At 39.1% G+C, this 21226-nt stretch overlaps 1 protein-coding gene across 2 annotated transcripts in view; it reads left to right on the forward strand.

Moving 5' to 3' along the window:
• The first annotated feature begins 11005 nt into the window (after nucleotides 1–11005).
• Nucleotides 11006–21226, forward strand: part of LOC124721743 — an 855569-nt gene continuing 845348 nt past the window's right edge. The window contains exon 1 of one of the 2 annotated variants that reach the window (XM_047246845.1): nucleotides 11006–11123. Coding sequence is in view for 1 of the 2 variants with exons in the window: in XM_047246844.1 (XP_047102800.1) it covers nucleotides 11050–11123 (74 nt within the window). In the remaining variant the exon portion in view is untranslated. The remainder of the gene's footprint in view (nucleotides 11124–21226) is intronic. The other variant, XM_047246844.1, reaches the window with a different exon arrangement.

The raw sequence follows: 21226 nt of genomic DNA on the forward strand, positions 1-21226 counted from the left end.
TCAGTCATATTTCCAAGTTATTTATTTGTACTAATCACTTGAATATATAGCCACAGAGGCCAAAATCAACTGATTTTTTGGAAACACAGACATTTCTCTATAATTAAACCCTAATAAAGGAAAGATAAAGTCACTTCATAATTTTATGCAGGCTGTGGATCCCAGTTCCAAGAAATTATTTGTAGTAAAGTTGCCGTCTCTGAGTTTCCATTACAAACATTCTCTTTCCAATTTTGTTGTCAGTTAAACAATCAGACTCATACCCAAAATTGTTAGTTGTGTTTTCAGGGAAACTGTAGTAGGTATTTGTAAATAAACCTGGAAAAATGATGAGAACTGGTTTTACAGTTCTACCATTTTACACGTCCAGAATTGCTTCATACCTTTAATGTGTGTTGGTGAAAGCTCATAAAGAACATTCACTTGCAGGACTGACCATCTGAGATTTTGACTGGAGCATGTAAATTCTGTATTGTGCTTTTATATAAAACATATATGAAAGAGAGGCTGTATCTTTATATGATTAATGTAAGCTGTATAACTCTGATATCGCCCCTGTTAATCTTTAGGCACAAAGTACAAAATAACTGAGGTTATAAATTTTGCAAAATTTGTGAATGTTGCTTCTTTGTGTGCATTTAGATTTGCCAGTTTACTGTGTCATACTCTGTAAATTTTACTGTACAATATGTATAATATATTGTTATTTTTCTGTGTGTTAGAAGTTTTTGTATTTTCATGTCATTCTGTGTGTGTGTGTGTGTGTGTGTGTGTGTGTGTGTGTGTGTGTGTGTGTATATATATAAGTATTAAACTGTTGTAAAAGATCTGAGATAATTTTCTTATTAGTGTCAAAGGGCATCATAAGTGAAGGAAAAAATTCTTTTTTGTTTCCATCAACATTTTGTTTAATAGAAAACAAATGTTGGAGAAACAAATCAAGCAGTTGAAATGGGAACATTACACGTTTTCCAACAAAACCTTAATCTTCTGATTAATTTGTGTTCTATTATTACATCTGTGAAAACATAGTCTGACAATTCCCTCATACGTAACAGTCTTTTCCTCAGCTCCCATTATGTGAAATATTTTACTGTATTTGCAGAAGAAAAAATTGATATGTGTTGATCAGTTCTTATTCAGGAAATGATAAATGTACAAATGAGTCACATTATAGTTCTTTAGAGACAAATTAAGCTGACACGGTGCTTTGTCAACTTCATCCATGCACATGAAATTTTAAGATGCATGATATTAATGGATGCAACAGAAAATCTGAAATTAGCATTTTGACAGCTGTGTAACAGAAATGTATTCCATGTCCCACTGAGCTGTTGTACTGGTCAGATACAGTGAAACTATGACACTACAAGAGAAAAAATTAAAATGAATCAACTAGCTCATGTGTATATTGTAGAACCTGGACATACTTATATGATTGGCACAAGTAACAATCGGACAGCGGCATTCTTTTTTCATCAGAGAGAGATAATGAACTTACAACCATAAATTGTGTGTACAGTGTAGTCTCCATATTTGTGGCTCTTCACCCTGTAGGCAGGCTGAACATGTTTATGATGTATGTTTTGCAATATGTAGTTTAATAGTGAGTGTTCCTTTTTTTTCACTTACAACAATACTCAGCCTCTTAAGTATTTTAGTATGGGCACAAAGACAAGTGCCTGTGACTGTATCATCAACATGTTCACTTGTTCTTGCTCATATCCTTTTGTATCATCTAAGTAGTTGTTGTTTGTAGTTAGGAATCTTATGTACTGTTACCTCCAGCTAACCATCATTTAACATAGTTTGTACATTTTATTCCCACATTGCTGTATGTGTAATCCTTGGGGTTTGAGAAAAGGGTGCATACTCTTCACATTACTCCCAGGTTCTCACAGTTCCATGCAACGAATCGGCAGGGATCCCACTCCTAACTGAAATTTGAATATAGTGCTGTTCTGTATAAACATCCACTTACACACATTTGAGGGGAAGATACCTGTTTTCATATCTTTTACTGCAATGTAACTGTACCTAAAGACTAATTCACTCGAGAAAACTATGAAGTTACAGAACAGAATTGCTGGTGAGTACTTACCTTCAGGAGGCGAAATTTCAGTACTGTCAATAGGCACACATGAAAATATCTGGCACTATCCTCTTTTCCAGAATGAATAGTTCCTTCTTCACCAGAGTAGGGAGGAGGGGAGAGGAGTGCAGGGGGGGGGGGGGGGGGGGGAGGAGAGAAATTAAAAAAGCAGCCAACGCCAGCCTATCGCTGTCTCCCATATTGGAAGGAACTATTAGTTCCGAAAGCTAGGATGTTGTTGTGTATTTTTATATGGTCCTAATGGCAGTACTGAAATTTCATCTCCTGAATGTACATACTGCCAGCAACTATGTCTCATTATTTTATAATGTAATTATTTGGTGCACCATTGAATACAAGTGATCTTGACTTCAACATATTGAGTGCAATATAAACAGAAATCGCATCATCAAGCAGATTTGAGAGCTTACCCTACTAGACCACATTCAGGAAACTCGTGGACCATATGTATACAGGACAAACCTTTAAAAAAAATTAGAGGGGGGGGGGGCACTGCTTACCCTGCCTGCATGTTTCTGTGGCATGTCACCCATCAAACATATCTGGGACATGGTTGGCAGCATGGTCATTACAATCCTCCAGCAACCATTGTTGACACTTTCTAGACATGCATACAAACTACATGATGGGAGAATCCTCAGGAACATATCAAGTTTCTTTAGTTTCGTGCCATAACATTTAATGTATTGTTAGTTTGTTCCATATGTAATAGGAGGTTCATTTCAGTTATATTACACTTTTTTGTGATGCAATTTTACAGAGGTTAGTATATTTATTTTTGTTTCATTGGACCTGTGTGTCAGTGACACATGATCATAGACACACCAATAGACAACCAAAACTTTTTAATCTTTGACTGGGGAAGCCACATACTTTTCATAGGAATTATCCCAGAATTTGCCATAAGAAAACCTAAACCTGGATGAACAGCCAGAGATCTGAATTGTCATTCTCCAGAATTCCAATCAAGTGTGTTAACTATTGCACTGTGTTGTTTGTTGTGCTATTCAGTTCGAAACTGGTTTGATGCAGTTTCCCATGCTACTCTATTCTGTGCAAGCCTCTTCTTCTCCAAATAACTACTGCAATCTACATCTTTGTGAACCTGATAACTATATGCATCTCTTGTTTTACCTCCACACTTCTGTCCGGCACTAAACTGGTGACACCACTGATGATGTCTCAAAAGGTGTCCTATCAACTGATCCCTTATTTTAGTCAAGTTGTGCACACAAATTTCTTTTCTCCTCAGTTCCAATCAGTATCTCTTCATTAGTTACATGATCTACCCATCTGATTTTCAGGATTCTTCTGTAGTACCACATTTCAGAAGCTTCTGTTTTCTTCTTGTCCGAACTGTTTGTCTTCCACATTTCACTTCCGAACAACTAGTGCACTCTTGACAAATACTGTCAGAAAAGACTTCCTAATGCTTAAATCTATATTGTGTGTTAACAAATTCTCTTTTTCGGAAAAGCTTTTGTTGCCATTGCCAGTCTGTATTTTATATCCTCTCTACTTCGCCCGTCATAAGTCATTTTGCAGCCAAAATGGAACTCATTTACTACTTTAAGTGTCTAGTTTCCTAACCTAATTCTCTCAGCATCACCTGATTTAATTTGACTGCATTCCAGTACCACTGTTTTGTTTTTGTTGATGATCATCTTATATCCTCTTTCCAATACATTGTTCATTCCATTCAGCTTCTCTTCCAGTTCCTTTCTGCCTTTGAGAGAATTGCATTATCACCGGCAAACTTTAAAGTTTTTATTGCTTTTACCTGAACTTTCTTTCTCAAAATTTTTTCCTGCACTTTCTTTACTTGCTGTTCAGTGTTCAGATCGAATGACATTGGGGATAGGCTGCAACCCTGCCTTTCCCCCTTCTTAACCCTCCATCCCCTTCATTCCCCTTGACTCTCAGAACTGCTGTTACCCCCTGTATTTTACCCCTCCTACCCTCAGAATTTCAAACAATTTATTCCAGCCAACATTGTCAAAGACTTCCTCTAAATGTGGGCTTGCCCTTATTTAACCTATCATCAAAGAGAAGTCACAGGGTCAGTACTGCCTCACGTGTTCCTGCATTTCTTCATAATCTAAACTGCTATTTGTGTGTAAAATCTTTGTAGAAGATCCTTTAAAGTTGTGGAACAATCACCACACACTTTTGTGTGGGGTGTTCATATATTCTGTTAAGTGATCCTAGGCAGGTAACATATTACCTCCCATAATACAAGGGAGGCACTTTCATAGGATTTTTTGATTTTTAAAAGGCACTTAACAATGGAAATTGGTGCAAGCTTTCGAAATCTTCACAGAAACAAGTATATGCTTCATAGAAAGATGAGCAATGCACAGTGTGCACAAAAATTAAGAGGGAACAATCATAGTTGAAGACCAAGGGAGGAGCACTTGCATTAAAGTAGAGGAGTAAGGCAAGCATACAGTATTTGTCCTCTCAGAGTTACTCTTACATCAAAGAAGCAATGAAAGAAATAAAAGAAAGGTTCATAAGTAGGCTTAAAATTCATGGTACAACAACATTAATGATAAGATATGCTGATGACAGTTCTGTCCTTAGTGAAGTGAGTCAGAATTACAGAACCTGTTGAACAGAATGAACTCACTGCAAGGCTCAGGATATGAATTTATAGTAAGCCAAAAGTACTGAGGAGCAGCAGAAATGAGATTAGTGACAAACTTAACATCAAACTGGGGATGATTTATTAGACAAAGTGATGCAATTCTGCTACCTTGGAAGCAAAATAATACATGTAAGACAAAGCAAGCATGATACAAGAAAGAGACTAGCTCGGGCAGAGACAGTATTGCATGTAAAAAGAAATGTATCAGGTCAGACATAAGCTTTAATTTGGCAAATTTCTGAGAATAAACTTTTGGAGCACGGTATTGCATGAAGTGAATCAGGGGCTGTGGAAAAGCCAGAAAAGAAGAGAATATAAGTGTTTGAGATTTAGTGTTACAGAAAGGGGCTGAAACATTAAGTGGACTGAAAAGAAATGAGGTGGTTCTCTGCAGAACAGGTAGAGAAAGAACAACTTGGAATGCTAATTAAGGGTGGGATGTGAGGATAGAATTGATGCTAAGACATCAGGAAATAATTCCCATAGAGGGCAAAAATTACAGACAAAGACTGAGAGAGGAATAATTACAATACATGAGAGCACTGAGTGTAAATGCTACTAAGATATAAGGTACAAAAACAAGATTATCTAATAGATGTTTGTCCCACTTTGTGTGGCTTGGTGTCACTGAACATACACTCGTCCCATGAGAACATTTGTTGATGGCTACACAGCAAGAGTAATACTCAATTGACTTTGTATGGTCTGACTTTGTCCTGGCTTCAAAGAACTGAAAAAAACAAGTCTCAAAATAAGATAAATTTTTCATCCAAAGTGTTTTCAGTGTAAACCTGTTTTGATTGTCGCTGTTGTTGACTTTTGCTAAATGTGCTTGTGGATTCATCACTTGCATACCTAAATGTGTATAACTTCCTATGAGCAAGTTCTACAGTTACCCTATGTCCAGGATCATAAATGCCACTACTTTTGCTTTATCATAATATGTAGTGTCTGGAAATATTTCAGCGCCAGTCTCATTTGAACAATCTACGCTTCTTTTAATACAGTGGGAGACAAGTTTCAATCACAAATTAATGATTCTGTTCGTCTGTCTCTGTCTGCAGGTGCTATTATTTGAACGACAATAATAATTTTACCTCCTGCAATTATTTTGCTACTATTGTTGTAAAACTTTAATTAGCACACACACACACACACACACACACACACACACGCTATTCACTTTGACTTTTTATGGCTGGATTCAGGGCTTCCTGCCAGATATAACTTATAACAAATCCTTGATAAGATTAAATCATGTGATGTAGAGGCAATTTTGAGAATACTCCAGAGCAGTGTTGTAGGGACATTGCTGGTTGTACTTTGATGGATAATGTTCAAAGCTCTGTGAGGTTGTTAATGGATAATGCTGTTGTATATAGGAAGCTCACAACACAAGAAAACTAGCAAAATGCAGGAAGGCTCGCAGTGATTAACAGTTGCTGCAGGGACTAGCAACTGACCTCTTTATGTAAATAAATATAGCATGTTATACATAAATAGGTTTAAAGACCTGTTGTTATTCGACTACATGGTTGAGGACTAAACATTGTAAACTGTAACAAACACAAAAAATGTGGAAGTGAATTGGAGGAACTCGGATTCAAAACTATTTCTAGGAGAACCAGATGCATGGCTGATTAATTTTAAGGAAATTTGATTAACCCTTGAAAGAAAGAGATAGGTGACAAAACCCCTGAATCCAGAGAGTTATTGCTCACCAGTCTGGGACTGTTGCCTGATATGATTAGTTAGAGAGATAGGATTAATTCCAAAAGCATGCTTTCCAAGATGTGTCAAGAAACAAATTACTTCCTCACACATGCAAAATGGCCATCACGAGAAAAACTGAAGAATTTTGAGCTTATATGGGTGCCTAGCAGCAGTCATTTTTCCTGTCCACTACTTGCCATAGGAACTGGAAAGGTGATAAATCATAATGGTACCAGTAGTGCCCTCCTTCATAAACCGAAAGATGATTTGAAAATTATATATGTAGATCGTATCAAATAGTATTAATACAACTAGTAGCCTCTTCCAGAAATAGTGACAGACAGGATTATGAGTTAATAAATGTTTTATTGTTTTGCTTCTTTATACATTTATGAAATATGTATTTTTAGGTACTAATGATGGATCATTCCATGGTGTGTATGGACAGCAGTTTGTTATTAACAGAGTCATGACTGACTTTTCATGAACATGATGTGACCTGAAAATGCTTTCATTCTGAAACAGAGGAAAAAACAGAACAATATCCTAATAATAGGGGTATTTAGTGTAAGGACTTTAAACTATAATAAGCTGCCTATTAAGAGAAAGGGGTGTTTTAGTAATTAGGTTAATAATAATAACAAGAATGCGGAAGTGTTCCTAGAATGCGACCATGTCCGTTTACAAGAAACTGGCATAGTTAATTAAAACATGCATCTCTCATTACCCTCATCTTTGGGACTATTTCATTTCCATATAAAAAATGTCCTAATTTATACATTTTTTCCATGATTTTTTTTACATCATCTCCAAAGAATTCAACAGTCTTAGATTATCTTTTTTCTCATCATATTCTCTCTCTTCACACCTACATTGCTCCATAAAATGTCTTTAATTTAGACACATTGTGCATTGGTGACACTCATATTGTGCATCAGTACTGGAACATAATGTATATCACACGTCAAAAAGACACTTTTGTACAGAATGATGTCGTTTCCAGCTGTACCTCTGTATTGTGTTTGCACACTTCATAGTCTTTCAGCTTTCTGTAACTGGTTGGAAGTGCATCGACTATCTCACCTGCTCTTCTCTTTCCACTGTGTCATCAAGTAGTTGCTATTGTCTTAGAATAATTGTTATCACTTAATTCTTCTTTGCAAGAAAGTACAGGGTGATTCAAAAAGAATACCACAACTTTAAAAATGTGTATTTAATGAAAGAAACATAATATAACCTTCTGTTATACATCATTACAAAGAGTATTTAAAAAGGTTTTTTTCACTCAAAAACAAGTTCAGAGATGTTCAATATGGCCCCCTCCAGACACACGAGCAATATCAACCCGATACTCCAACTCGTTCCACACTCTCTGTAGCATATCAGGCGTAACAGTTTGGATAGCTGCTGTTATTTCTCGTTTCAAATCATCAATGGTGGCTGGGAGAGGTGGCCGAAACACCATATCCCTAACATACCCCCATAAGAAAAAATTGCATGGGGTAAGATCAGGGCTTCTTGGAGGCCAGTGATGAAGTGCTCTGTCACGGGCTGCCTGGCGGCCGATCCATCGCCTCGGGTAGTTGACGTTCAGGTAGTTACGGACAAATAAGTGCCAATGTGGTGGCGCTCCATCCTGCTGAAATATGAATTGTCGTGCTTCTTGTTCGAGCTGAGGGAACAGCCAATTCTCTAACATCTCCAGATACTGTAGTCCAGTTACAGTAGCACCTTCGAAGAAAAAGGGACCAAAAACTTTATTGGCTGAAATGGCGAACAAATGTACAACTAAATGAAACTTTATAGCTCCCTTAATTCGTCGACAGATAGTGCTTAGCTCTGCCTTTTGTCGTTGCAGAGTTTTAAATTCCTAAAGTTGTGGTATTCTTTTTGAATCACCCTGTATATTCCATGATGATGTCTCACCAACTCCTGCAAAGAAACTACATGCTGCTGAGCTTTCTCTTCTTATTTCTCCACAAACCTCTGACACAGTAATTACGCTGAACCACAGTGATGACTGAAAGTAGTGAAAACTTATTTTTCTTTGTTAACATAATTGTCTGTGTCAGTTATTATCTTATTTCTCCTTCAATCTTTTACATTATTTTTAACTTGTTTTAATCTGTCTCTTATCATAGAGACTTCAATTTCCATTGCATACTAAAGCTCAAGCTGTGCAGTGTGGTTGCAGCATTCTCCTTGATTCACAACATTAAGCTTACAAGTACTGTTAATGTAACTGAAACCTGTTCTTGATCATTAACTGCCTCACTTAGGAAACACACATCCCATTGACTTGCTTTCCAAGTTCTTTGTTTTATTACTTTTATTAATCATTCATGATATTGAAAAATTTGCTTTTTCATTCTTTGCCCATTATATTTCTATTATATGTGTACTTTTGCTAATATCTGTAGCTTACCAAGACTTCTCATTTCGTCTACTCTTGGTCAGTTTGTGAATATTTAAAATGCCATATGCTGTTCCTGGCAGCTCTCTAAAAATAAAATGCTTCAATTACCAGGCTTCCTTTTATTTTAAAACCAATTTCTTTTTGGATTTGTTGCTGTAGCACTTAATGCTGCACTAACCTGTTTTGGAAATTCCTTGCCAAGTTTGCATGTGAGCTGCTTGTAGCTGCCATAAAAGTTTCAATTGCAAGTTCCTCACACTACCATGTACTTCCAAAGCCACTTCTTTCTTAAATACACAAACATTATCTCATAACATGCACAAGTACTTTAACTTAACGATCATAATAATAGCTGAATTGTAAAATAAATATTGAATGTTTTTATTAGTTCTTGCTGAATTGTTGAGATGGAACGATCGCACACTAGTGTGAGGATGAATAAACACAGGTATGGGCAACTGTACTGAGGTCATCAAAATTAGTGATAGTGCCATTGGTGTTTCTTCCTTCAATCAGTAGGTAAGAGATACCCCTAAATACTTACATTTTTGTGAATTTTAAGGAGGAACGACAGAAATTTGCAGGCAGCAAGAGTGATTTCACCTTTTCAGAGTTTGAATTTTACATACTTTAATCAAGGAATCTGGTCTTTATATTGTAAAGGCTATTACAAACCTGTTTCTATAATAAAATATCGTGCCACTTACATCTGTTGCACTACATCTTATCAAATCTGATAAGTAAAGTACAAGGGTTGGGGATAGAGTCCAGTATCAGATACGTACAAGAGAATAATACACACACAATTGTTCTCCCAGAGCAGTTCATGACTTATTTTGTTAACACAGAACAAAAGGTTCGCATTTAACATAAGCCGAATTTCACGTCCAGTCAATAAGAATATCAACTTTTGAAACCAGCTGAACAAATTGTGCTGTACCGCACAGTTCTCAAACATGAAAGGAAACACTTTTTCGATTTCGTTTGCTAGTAAAACGCTAGGGCATGCGTCAAAGTAAGTGTTAATCCATATAGAGCCATATTTCGTGTCATTCAAACAACATACGTTTGTTGTAGTATCAATGTACCACTATCTTTACTGATCTTTTCAAAAATTACCACAAATTTTTTGCGGTCTTGCATTTGTTATTATTATTTCGTTTTATGGCAGTGTTCGCCCCCACTAATTGATGCATTTCTGTGAGTAGATGTGTTGTTGACAGTTTCTCTAAAATTGTATTAATGGGGACTAGTGCAGCAGGGGATACAACCCGTCGGCTTTGGACATTGACGTCACAAGTCGCCAATCGAGAAGCGATTCTTCTTAGTGTTGTAGCTCCCTTCAGTGGCTGATAAGTGTTTTTTGGCTTTTTTAAAAAAAAATCTCACGAGATAGAATAAACAGATCCACTTTATTAAGCAATCAGTAAAAAAACGAAACTGAAACATAACAGCAAAAGCGAAAATGGTAAACTGCTATCTGGCGACTTGTGACGTCATTGTCCAAAGCCGACGGGTTGTATCCCCTGCTGCACTAGACCCTATTAATGGTAGGCAAAAAACACGACAAAAAAAATCGTAGGACGTGCGGCACATGTGTATCATCACTGTTCCAACTAAATAAACTGAATTTCAAGTTTAGTTACCGTTCTGCGTCAAACGCTACTAACTAATGAACCTGCTGAAATATACCGGACGTATTATCGCGATGAGCGCTTTTGAAAAGCTATATCTAAACAGTTCGTTCACATTAATAAATTATCTTTGCACACGTACGACTTCGACTTCCTGAGTGACTTGTCGTGTCAATGTTATGTCGGGATAGACGGTACGACCACGGAACAGACGGCCGTGCAGATTGACTACCTTCGACACAGTGTGGCCAATACGCGAAGACTAAATGTTATGCCTGTAATGTTAACAAGTACGAATTACATTTTTTTAGGAGTTCTGAATAACAGGCTACTTTTCGATGATTAATGAATTCAAATAGGAACAACTGTACGGATATATTGTTCTCTAATGGTATATGTCATATTGTGATTTTGAATGTAAGCAAGTTATGTTGGCAACACTATCAAATAATAGAAGCCGCAGCAGTCAGCAGTTTGGAAATTGCAGTTTACGTGAAAGGATGGCTTAAGAGCGTTTGTACGCGGAATGCCAAGCTTTTGGTCGCCTGTTGTTAAAGCCGATGGGCAGTTGCTGGTGACACACTCCTTACATTTGTGTGGGTAAGTATTTCCAGTTACTGTTGTTTAAAATTGAAGAAAAGACATTCTAGGGTTCTGCTGAAGCTGAGATTCTTGAAGTGTTGTTAGCCGGCTTGAAAGTTTTCTTCATTTATGCCATACATGGACTGACACACTATTTCGAAACAATAACCTTTCATTGTCTGATATTTTCTTTACGTTGACATTTCGTGTAACTGACTATAAAATAAAAAAAATATGTTATACATGTTAATTGCTGGTTTCAGTTGGTCCAGTTAAAATTTTTGTTAGTTTCACGTTAGATGCATTTTCGATTAATCGTAATGATCTGGAACGAGTCATTTTTCCATTCACATTAAACATTCATATGTAAATAGGGCTACATGCTGACAATTTAAATTTTTATTTTTCACATTTAACTTATCCTAGAGTAAGTGATCAAAAATTTTAGTGGTAGTATTTCTGTGCTAAAGACAACCTTAATGAGAAATAATTAATGTCATGTTTTCTTTCTGGTACTGCAATTATGCACAACATTGTCCCTTCTGAATGGTAGTGGGTTATCTACAACAGATTTCATAAGAAAATAAATATACCCGGAAACAGTAGTCAAAATGTTTTAATCCTTAAACAGATGGCTACAAGATGAACGTGGCTGAGCACCACATATTATCCATAAATCACCTTTTTGAGTACCTGAATTTCTGCTTTGAGTTGCCCCAAAACATTATTCCAAATGACCACCTCATCCTCATCGCCAACTTAACGCCACATTAATTCGTGTCGGCGTCGTTCCTTCTAGTCTTTATCCTTATCCAGTATTCTTTGATTCTTAAATTTTGCAATCTAATTCGTCCTTCTGCCCATGATGATTTTGTCTTGGGTCTGATTCTGTTGTGGAAACTTGTAACAACTTGAATTTTTTATTTGAAAATCACCCTGTTGTAAATCTGTTTCCTGTATTCCCATTTGTTCCAGATCCCTTTTTACCTCGTGGATCCATCGTACTTTGCTTCTTGTGTTCGTAAGAAACCGTTATTTGAGGTGTCAACCCCAACCCCCGCCCCATTCTAAGATTGTGCCCGAAAAACGTGATTCCTCTTGTTTTCCTGATTGCATCCAAGATTATCTCTATCTGGATGCACAGTTCTTGGTTCGCTCGCCTTCTGTATTGACCGTCTCCTGTCCTCGAGACCCCAATATCCTCCTGAAAATCCTTCGCTCCATAAGTTACAGTCTCATAAGTAACCCAGTCCTTACAAGGTTCAGAATTCGTGCTGAATATAAAGAAGCGTCAGGGCGGACCACTGTCGGGCAATGTCTCAGTTTTGCGTTGATCGTAATATTCTTCTTACTGTAGACGATCATAGTTAGTTTGCATATTGAATTTTTTTTGGTTATTCGTGTTCCCAATGCTTCTTTTTCTGTCAGACCAGGTTCTGTCCATTCCGACAGGTATCTCTCTCCTAGGGCCAGCCTTAGGCATGTGCAAACGGTGCAACCGCACAGGGTACCGCGCAAAAAATTAGAAGGTAATTTGAAAACTGTCTTCTGTAAGTTTTTATTACTGATAAATTGAAAAAAATAATGTAATGTAATTCAATTGTATACCCACTGTGACACGACTTTGGCCACTGGAGTAAGTCTCAGAAAATTACGCGTCCATCGGAGTGGAGGAACCAGAGGCTATGTTACAGATGCTCTATAGTAATATCTGTTGTCAACATATGACTAAGCTCATGTCTAAATTAAGAGGTACGCGATTCATTGTTTCTCGGCGCCTCTCCGCCCCCTTCTACTCACTGTTGTGGCCAACAATCGGGCATTACATTCTTCCGTCAGCAGGTGTTTCACACAGAATGATTTGTTCATTGTGGTCAGTTTAAACGTACGGTACTTCCCCAGTTCACACTGTTTCACGTCTGGTGTGTGCACACTGTGTGAAGATACAGTGTATTTGCCTGTCCGTTGAAGTTCAAAGTGCCATGTCGTGACAGGGACATATTTAGAAAATACGATTCAGGTGCTCAAAAGTTCAAGAAAAAGATACAACATGAAAAATTTTTGAACTCAAGAGAAGGCGCTTTCGAAAAATTTCTTCGAGCAGAAACTCCAGACAGTGAGGCTAAAGTGTGCTTATAGGACGATGGCACCAACAGCAGCCACTCATCATGTGGTGCTTTAGACACAAGTGAACATGAAGCACTGGAATGCGGACTGCCTGCTATCCCACATTCAGGTAGGCCTAGTAGCAGCAGTTGTGAGTATATACAAATTCAGACCCATGCATCTGGCCTAATATGTTAACATCATCCATGATAAACGAAATTGTGCAGAAAGGCCCTACTAAAATTTTAAATTTTTAGTATCCCTAAGTGAAAACAGAAGAAAGTTTTCAACTCATTTTTACGTAAGAACTTTACCAAATGGAGAAAAAGACATCGTAAATGCCTTGTATATTCGAAATCTACCGACAAAGTTTGTTTTGTTGTAAATTTATGGATCTCCTTCAAACAAGCTGTCAACTGGAAAAAGAGAAGGAACATTGACGTCAGGTTCAAAAAAGAATTATACTCACCGTCAGCTACCTAGCTCAACATAATGTGGCCGTAAGGGGAACCAGCGACAATCTCTGTCAAGAAAATAATAGTAATTTTCTTGGTTTGATCGAAATAACAGCAGAATTTGACCCTGTTTTGCAGGAACATTTAAGTCAGGTAAAAGCTCAAAAAATTCATGGCCATTATCTTGGGAAAAACATTCAAAATGAACACACAAATTTGTTTGTCAACAAAGTAAAAAACGCCATTGTTTATTTTGTAAAAGAAAGTAAATATTTTTCTGTCATGCTTGATTGTACTCCTGATAACAGTGAACAAATTATATTGGTTGTTGGGTTGGTAAATTTATCAGAAAACGCAGTGACTGTAGAAGAGCATTTCCTCGACTTTCAAAACGTCACTTCCACAGTAGAAAGTTTGACAAATCCTTTTGTCGAGACTACATCAACTAGGACTCTATATTCATGATTGCAGATGCCAAAATTACGATAATGAAGCAAATACGAAAGGTTATCGAAGTCATGTTCAAGACAGAACCCTAAAGTGCAATCCAAGAGCATTTTATATGCCATGTGCCAGCCACAGTCTTAACCTTGGTTATCAGACGCGACAAAATTTAAGTACTAAATTTTTTTTTTGTGTAATTCAAAGAATATACATTGTTTTCAGAGCATCGACTCAGAGATGGGAAATCTTATTGAACAGGGTACCTACCAACTTTAACAATGAAGAAGCTTTCAGATACTCGATGGGGAATGTCAAAGCTGTAAGGTGCCAGACAAGACAAGTCAGAGACGCCCTTTTTGAGGTGAGCAACAGCACTACTGAATCGAAAACAAAGAGCGAAGCACACTCTCTTGCTGTGAACGAAGAAAGCTTCGAATTAATTGTAGACTTTGTGATATGGTATGATCTCTTTGCCGTTAACGCAGCAAGAAAAAGGAAAACATGGACGTGAAAGTAGCAACTAAAGCCCTCGAAAGTCTTGTGAAATTTGTTGAGAAATTCCGCGAAAAAGGTCTTGTTAATGCAGATCAGCGAAAGAGATAGCTGGAAGTTTACAGACTGAACCAAAATTTGGAGAAAAGAGGATTGACAAGAAGGCAAAGCAATTTGATTATGAAGGTGACGACATGGTTTGCAGAACTCAACTTTCTTAGGAGAAATGCAAAATCGATTTTTTCTACCCTCTCGTTGACACAGTGTTAAAAAGTCTGAAAACAACTCTTATGTTAATACTGAAATACTTGAATGACATTGGAAACCCATTGCCCAACATTTATATTGCTTACAGATTTTGTTAACTGTGCCAGCGACTGTCGCCTCCGCTAAAACTAGCTGTTCACGTTTAAAGCTTATGAAGAATTATTTCAGAAGCAGCATCTCACAAGAATGTCTGTCTTCTCTTGCCATGCTGTCAGTGGAACACGACGTGATTTCAAAATTGAATTCTGAAGATATTATTGATGGACTTGCTTGTCAGAAAGCAAGGAAAAGATGGTTCGTGTAAAATGTGTAAAGCAGAAAACCCTTAGTGTTTATAACATAAAACTCATTTAATTTGGAGTAAATGTAGAACACAGTCAAGTGATGAAAACATTTGAGTGTATATCCTGAACAAAACTTGAGAACCTTAAAGAATTTTGAATTTCATTAAATTGGAAGAAATCCCATAGCTAATTACTTCTAATTATTAACATTTTAGTAATTACCAAGCCTGTTCAGAGTCCTTCTCTGATTAATTATTTTCCTATCACAACAGTAGGTCTGCTGTTACAACAGTCTCCTGAGATATTGGTAGTATGTCAGTGACGAAACTTTGAATTGTTTTGAAAATGACGAGTATCACCTGTGTTAAAAGAGGGATGCGGGGGACGCTCGCGCGCAAGTTTTGCACATGGATCCGCGCCAGCCGAGGCCGGCCCTCGTCTGCCTTCGGAATTTCCCCTCCTATTGTCATCCATCTAAGAGTTTACTTACGGTTTGTCATGTATCGTGTCTTCTCGATAGAGATATGTAGGCCTGCCTTAGCGGCTTGACTTTGTAGTTGTGTGATTTGATTAACTGTCTCTTCTAATAATTCAGACAATATGTCGACATCGTCTGTGAATGTCAGACCGTCTACCCGAATTCCTTTTTTCTTGTTCTCCAGTCGTATTTCTTCCACTCATTTCATTTCTCATCGCCATTCCTGATCATTATCAAGTACCGGTACACAGTTACAGAGCAAAGGGGAGAGCCCGCACTCCCTGTGTGACTCCGGTTTCGCATTTTCACGAATTTTTCTTAAACCTCAAACCCCGAATTATTGACGCTCTTGGTGACAGTCTTGGGTTTTATTTCCTTTACTGCCAAGCCAATTCATTTTACTGCATCCAGAACAGAAACTGACTGTGCAAGAGCAAACGCACTTTCGACTTCCTCAACACTAAGAATAAGAGATTGCATCAGTAATCGCCTAACCCCGTGGTCCATGAGTTGTGTGAGGCTGGTTGAACCTGGAGGGAACCAAGCCAATTTCACGTTTAATAACTTTACTTTCGGGTGGCAGGTTGCATTGTCTAGGAAAAGGAGAACTTGGCGATTTCCTTTTTCCATTTTTGCATTGAAAGAGCCGAGGCATTCTTTCATAAGACCACTCACCATCCACGCCTTTTTATTGCTTCGCCATGTGACTGGAAGCTTACTGACGTCTATGTTTTTGAAACAGTGTGGTTTTGACGCCATTCCAATCACCAGTGGCTTCTCCATTTCACCTAATATGTTTCCACGCAGCAGTACAGGGAGTCCTTCCTTGGACGTTTCTCCGCCGGTGCACTTTTCACTTCTAATTGCTAGCGATTTTTAAGGCAGCGCGCAATAAAACAGTCCCGTTTCATCGGCATTGAGCACGTCTTTCGGACCATAATTCACCATTGAGTTGGACAGTATTGACTTCCATTCTGTTGCTACACTTTCCTGCACATCCTTAGCTTCCCCACACACTTCATTCCACACGATGTTGTGCCTAACTTTGAAACTGTCCAGCCATCCTGTGGATGCCTTAAACTCCGTAATTCCAAGCTCTTTAGTGACTTTTAGAAGTAGTTTCATGCCCGCGCACATGGAATCATTCCCACACTTTTTCGTTAATTTATTCATTTCCAGTCTTCTTCGGCTTTCTTCTAATCTGCCCGTTCCCTTTCATCCATTCGTCCCGAATCTTATCCTTGTTTCTTAAAGTCTCATAAATTTCTGTTTTACCGCACTTGAAACGCAACATTATTTTGCGCACAGAGAGTTTGTCTTTCTCACTCGCCTCGATTACATTAATCTTTTCGTTAAGTGTTAACGGCACATACCGTTTGTTCGACGTCATGCTACTGTATCTCATAAAGTGCTACTAGTCAACTGAAACTAGTAGAAAATAATGACCCTGCCGGGTAAAACCATTGTTTAACGCAACAATACCCACCTCTTTCACTGCGCACATTAGAGCAGAATGTTGGCAGATGCGCAGCAGTGTTACTGTATGCGTCGGCGTACGTCAATAATGAGGAAAACGAGAAAGCCGACAAACAGAGCGCTGACGAACGAACCGTTTCCTTTGATGGTACCGACACTGAGCATAACTTAATAGTTGTTGCACAGAGCGGCGCGGTTTTTGGGTCCACACCAGCAGCGCCGCGCTGCGCTGGACCTCTTTTCTTGGTTTTTGCGCCGCTGAACAGAGGTGTTAAAAGTAACGTCCTTGTAGAGTCGTGAATAACTAATGAACTGAGGCTCTTTTCCGCATTATGCAATGAATTACTAAGTATGTTCTAAGATTTGCTTTCCGTTTCCGCGTTAGGCACGTTCCGTCTTATACACATAAAAAAAAAAAAAATTAATAAATAAATCAGCATATAAAAGTGCACTGAATGCGTCGAGACTGAAATACTTGTACGGTTTGGGCAGATTTCCGAATCATACACGTGCCGATTTGAGCAAGTTTTACTGTCTTAATATATAACATATATAACCCCCAGCGGCTTGCTCTTATACCGTGTGTAGTTTCTATGACTGTTGCTGGCAACGATGTATAACAACCATTATTCACTTACGCTGAGTAACTCTGTGTGTGTGTGTGTGTGTGTGTGTGTGTGTGTGTGAGAGAGAGAGAGAGAGAGAGAGAGAGAGAGAGAGATCTCGTTGTTTTGTGATGTCAAAAGCGAAACGTGAGTGTTCTTCCTATGACGGATACATAGAAATATGGCCTTTCAAATATATTTATAATGATAGGTAGTGACGCATAGATAAATTTTTCCAGGCGTTTGAAGACCGTCCTTATCCTCTTCTTATGATTGGATTACTGTGGATTTTCTCCCGATTTTGGTACCAACATTTATGGCAACCCTAGATCTATCTCATGTCGATTTGCTGACCTTATGTCCAGTCAGTAAGCAGTAATTACTTCCTCTACTTGACAAATGCTCGATTGTAATATAAACTAATACCGCACAACTGTAAAACTCCAGCGCCGTTCATGTACTATTAAACATTCTGCGATAACACTCGGAAGTAATGTGAGAAAAGACACTTGTATGCAAAACAAAACTTGAGGACGAAAGTGACTTGCGTATGACGTGTCACTGACAGGTAACATAACTCGATGGAACTTGGACAGTACATAGAAGAAACTGCTGCAGTTTAGTACACAAGGTAACTGAAAGAAATCTGCAATGAGACGAGCAGAAATAACACCTCCATCAAAGACAATAATTACACTGAAGTCACCGCAATTCACGTTGGTCCGCTGGACATTACGTAAGGCGGGACATAGTTGTTAATAGGTTGTGTGATTAGAACGGCTGCCACTGAAAGCTGTACAATGTACTCCCATGCTAGCCACAAAAAGGATAGAGAGTTGTTTGTTGTGGTAGGGCGTTCCATTGCTCCACCCCTGTGTTTGACCGCTGCTGGATGGTCGTTGATGCATCTGCACGTGCTGCAATACGTCTCCCCAACAAATCCCACTTGTGCTTGACAGGATTTAAGTTGGGGGAACGTTCAGATTAGTAAATTCGCCGAACATCGTATTGTTCCAAGAGCTGCTTCACCTGCACTGTTCGATGCGGTCGCGCACTTTCATCCATAAGAATGAAGTAAGGGCCGAATGCGCCTCTGAAAAGACGCGCTTGGGAAAGGAGTACAGTGTCACAACAAAGTTTACCGGTAAGCGCGCCGTCTTCAAGAAGTTCCCACCTCTCTCTATATGGGGGTACATTAATACGCGCGGGAACATTGTCCAACATGATCGTTTTGATGGTCCGGGTGTTATGGTGTGCGGAGGCATAATGTTGCATGGGCGTACTGACCTCCAAATCTTTGTCATGTCCAAGGTACCATCATGAATCGTGGTCACTACACTGTAGTTATTGTTTTGGAATAAAAGTATCATTTCTCTTCGTCTCGCTCCGTATTTCTTTCAGTTACCTTCTTTACTTCACTGCAGCAGTTCTTTCTATGTATGGTCCAAGTTTCATAGAGCTATGTATGTTACTTGACGGTGAAATTTCATACAAAAGTTACTTTTGTCCTTAGGCTGCACACACTAGTGTGTGTTAATCTTGGTTTTCATTGCTGTGCATGTCTGATACTATCATAGCTTCTTATTTGGCTTGATTACATGTTATGTAGGTATATGTCATGTGTTTAATAATTGTTGTTCACCACTCGCAGTGAATGAAAGAATTATTACCTTTATTTTATGGAAGCTTGGGCAAACATTTTTGCTGGAAATAATGCCTTGTACAGGCGACCACTTTTGCGTCATTGATAACCATCATGACTGCATGGGGCGACAAAAATATGGAAACACCACGAGAAATAGTTGCTTGAACATAAATGCAGGTGCTAGACAGACCTGCGGTTTGCACTGTCGTATTTGACCACAGCCGGCACTTGCGCTATGTCCTCAGTACTTTGCAAGTGTCAGTCGGGGTCAGAACAGTGATCTGTGTAGTTGTGAGTGCATGCATTATGTCGGAGCTACGTGGACACGAATGTGGGCAAATACGAGCGTTGGAACTTAATAGTGGCAACTATTTATTTACAGCTCGTTCAAAGTAGATACGTGTTTCAAAGTTTTACTGACCTTCAAAGTAGTAACCAGCATTGTGTATAACCCGTTGCCAGCGATGTGGAAGTCGTAGGATTCTCTTAGCAGTTCCAGTTGTGTTGACAGTTTAGTCTGTTGCCCGACGAATTTGTAGCAGTTCTGAAGCGAATGCCGTGAAGTGAAGTGTTTTCTTCAGTTTAGGAATCTATTTGAACTCACTAGGGCTTAAGTCAGGGGAGTGCAGCGGGTGGTATAGCACTTAACAGCCCCATCAGTCAAACAAATTAGTAACAGCTTGCACTGTACGTGCTTGAGCATTGTCCTGCAAAATAATGGTCAGATCCTGCAGAAAGTTTCATCACTTCTGTGTCTATGCTATTAATTTTTGGAACACAACCTACGACCAGCTGAGAGACAGAAGTGATGACACTTTCTGCAGGATCTGACCATCATTTTGCAGGACAATGCTCAAGCACGTACAGTTCAAGGTGTTGCTGATTTGTTTGACTGATGGGGCTGTTAAGTGCTATACCTCCTGTTGCACACCCCTGAGATAAGCCCTCGTGAGTTCAACTCGATTTCTAAACTGAAGGAAACACTTTACGGCATTCGCTTCAAAACTGCTACAAATTCGTCGGACAATAGACCGCGCCGCTCGAACTGTCAACACAACTGGCACTGCTAAGAGTATCGTACGACTTCCACATCGCTGGCAACGGGTTATACACAATGCTGGTGACTACTTTGAAGGTCAGTAAAACTTTGAAACACGTATCTATTTTGTACGAGCTGTAAATAAATAGTTGTCACTATTAAAGTTACAAACCTCGTAGTTGAGACTACCGACCTTCTATCGATATAAACCCGTCCAGGCAATAGCTGCATCAACTGGCGAGGAATGACTGCTAGTGAGACACACGCACGGTGCTTGCCGTGTCAGTGAGCGTGCTGTCCGTGCGTAGAATGGGCAAGACGCGCGAGCTTTCGGGGTTTGACTCGAGCAGATTGTGATGAGCCGGAGGCTTGACACGTGCATTTCGGAAACTGCACGACTTGTCATGTGTTCGAGGAGTGCTGTGGTGAGTATCTTCAATACGTGGCGAAGTGAACGTGAAACCACATCCAGCCGTCGTGGTCTTGGGCGGCCAGCCTACATTACAGATGTCAGACGTAGGCTATGCTGACTTGTAAAACAGAACAGGCAGCTAACAGTATCGGAACTGACATCACACTTACATGCTGGGCAGAGTACAAGTGTGTCTGAAAGCACAGGGCACCGAACACTCCTAATGATGGCCTTCTGTAGACGACGACCCATGCATGTGCGAATGTTAACGCCACAACATCAGCAACTAAGACTGAAATGGGCATGTTGCAATCGGCACTGGACGCTGGCGCAGTGGCAGAGCGTTGCATGGTCTGATGAAGCCCGATACCTTCTTTATAATGCCGATGGGAGGGCGCGAGTCCGTCGTCTTCCAGGG

Source organism: Schistocerca piceifrons, chromosome X (assembly GCF_021461385.2).
Source record: "Schistocerca piceifrons isolate TAMUIC-IGC-003096 chromosome X, iqSchPice1.1, whole genome shotgun sequence".
Taxonomy (NCBI): domain Eukaryota; kingdom Metazoa; phylum Arthropoda; class Insecta; order Orthoptera; family Acrididae; genus Schistocerca; species Schistocerca piceifrons.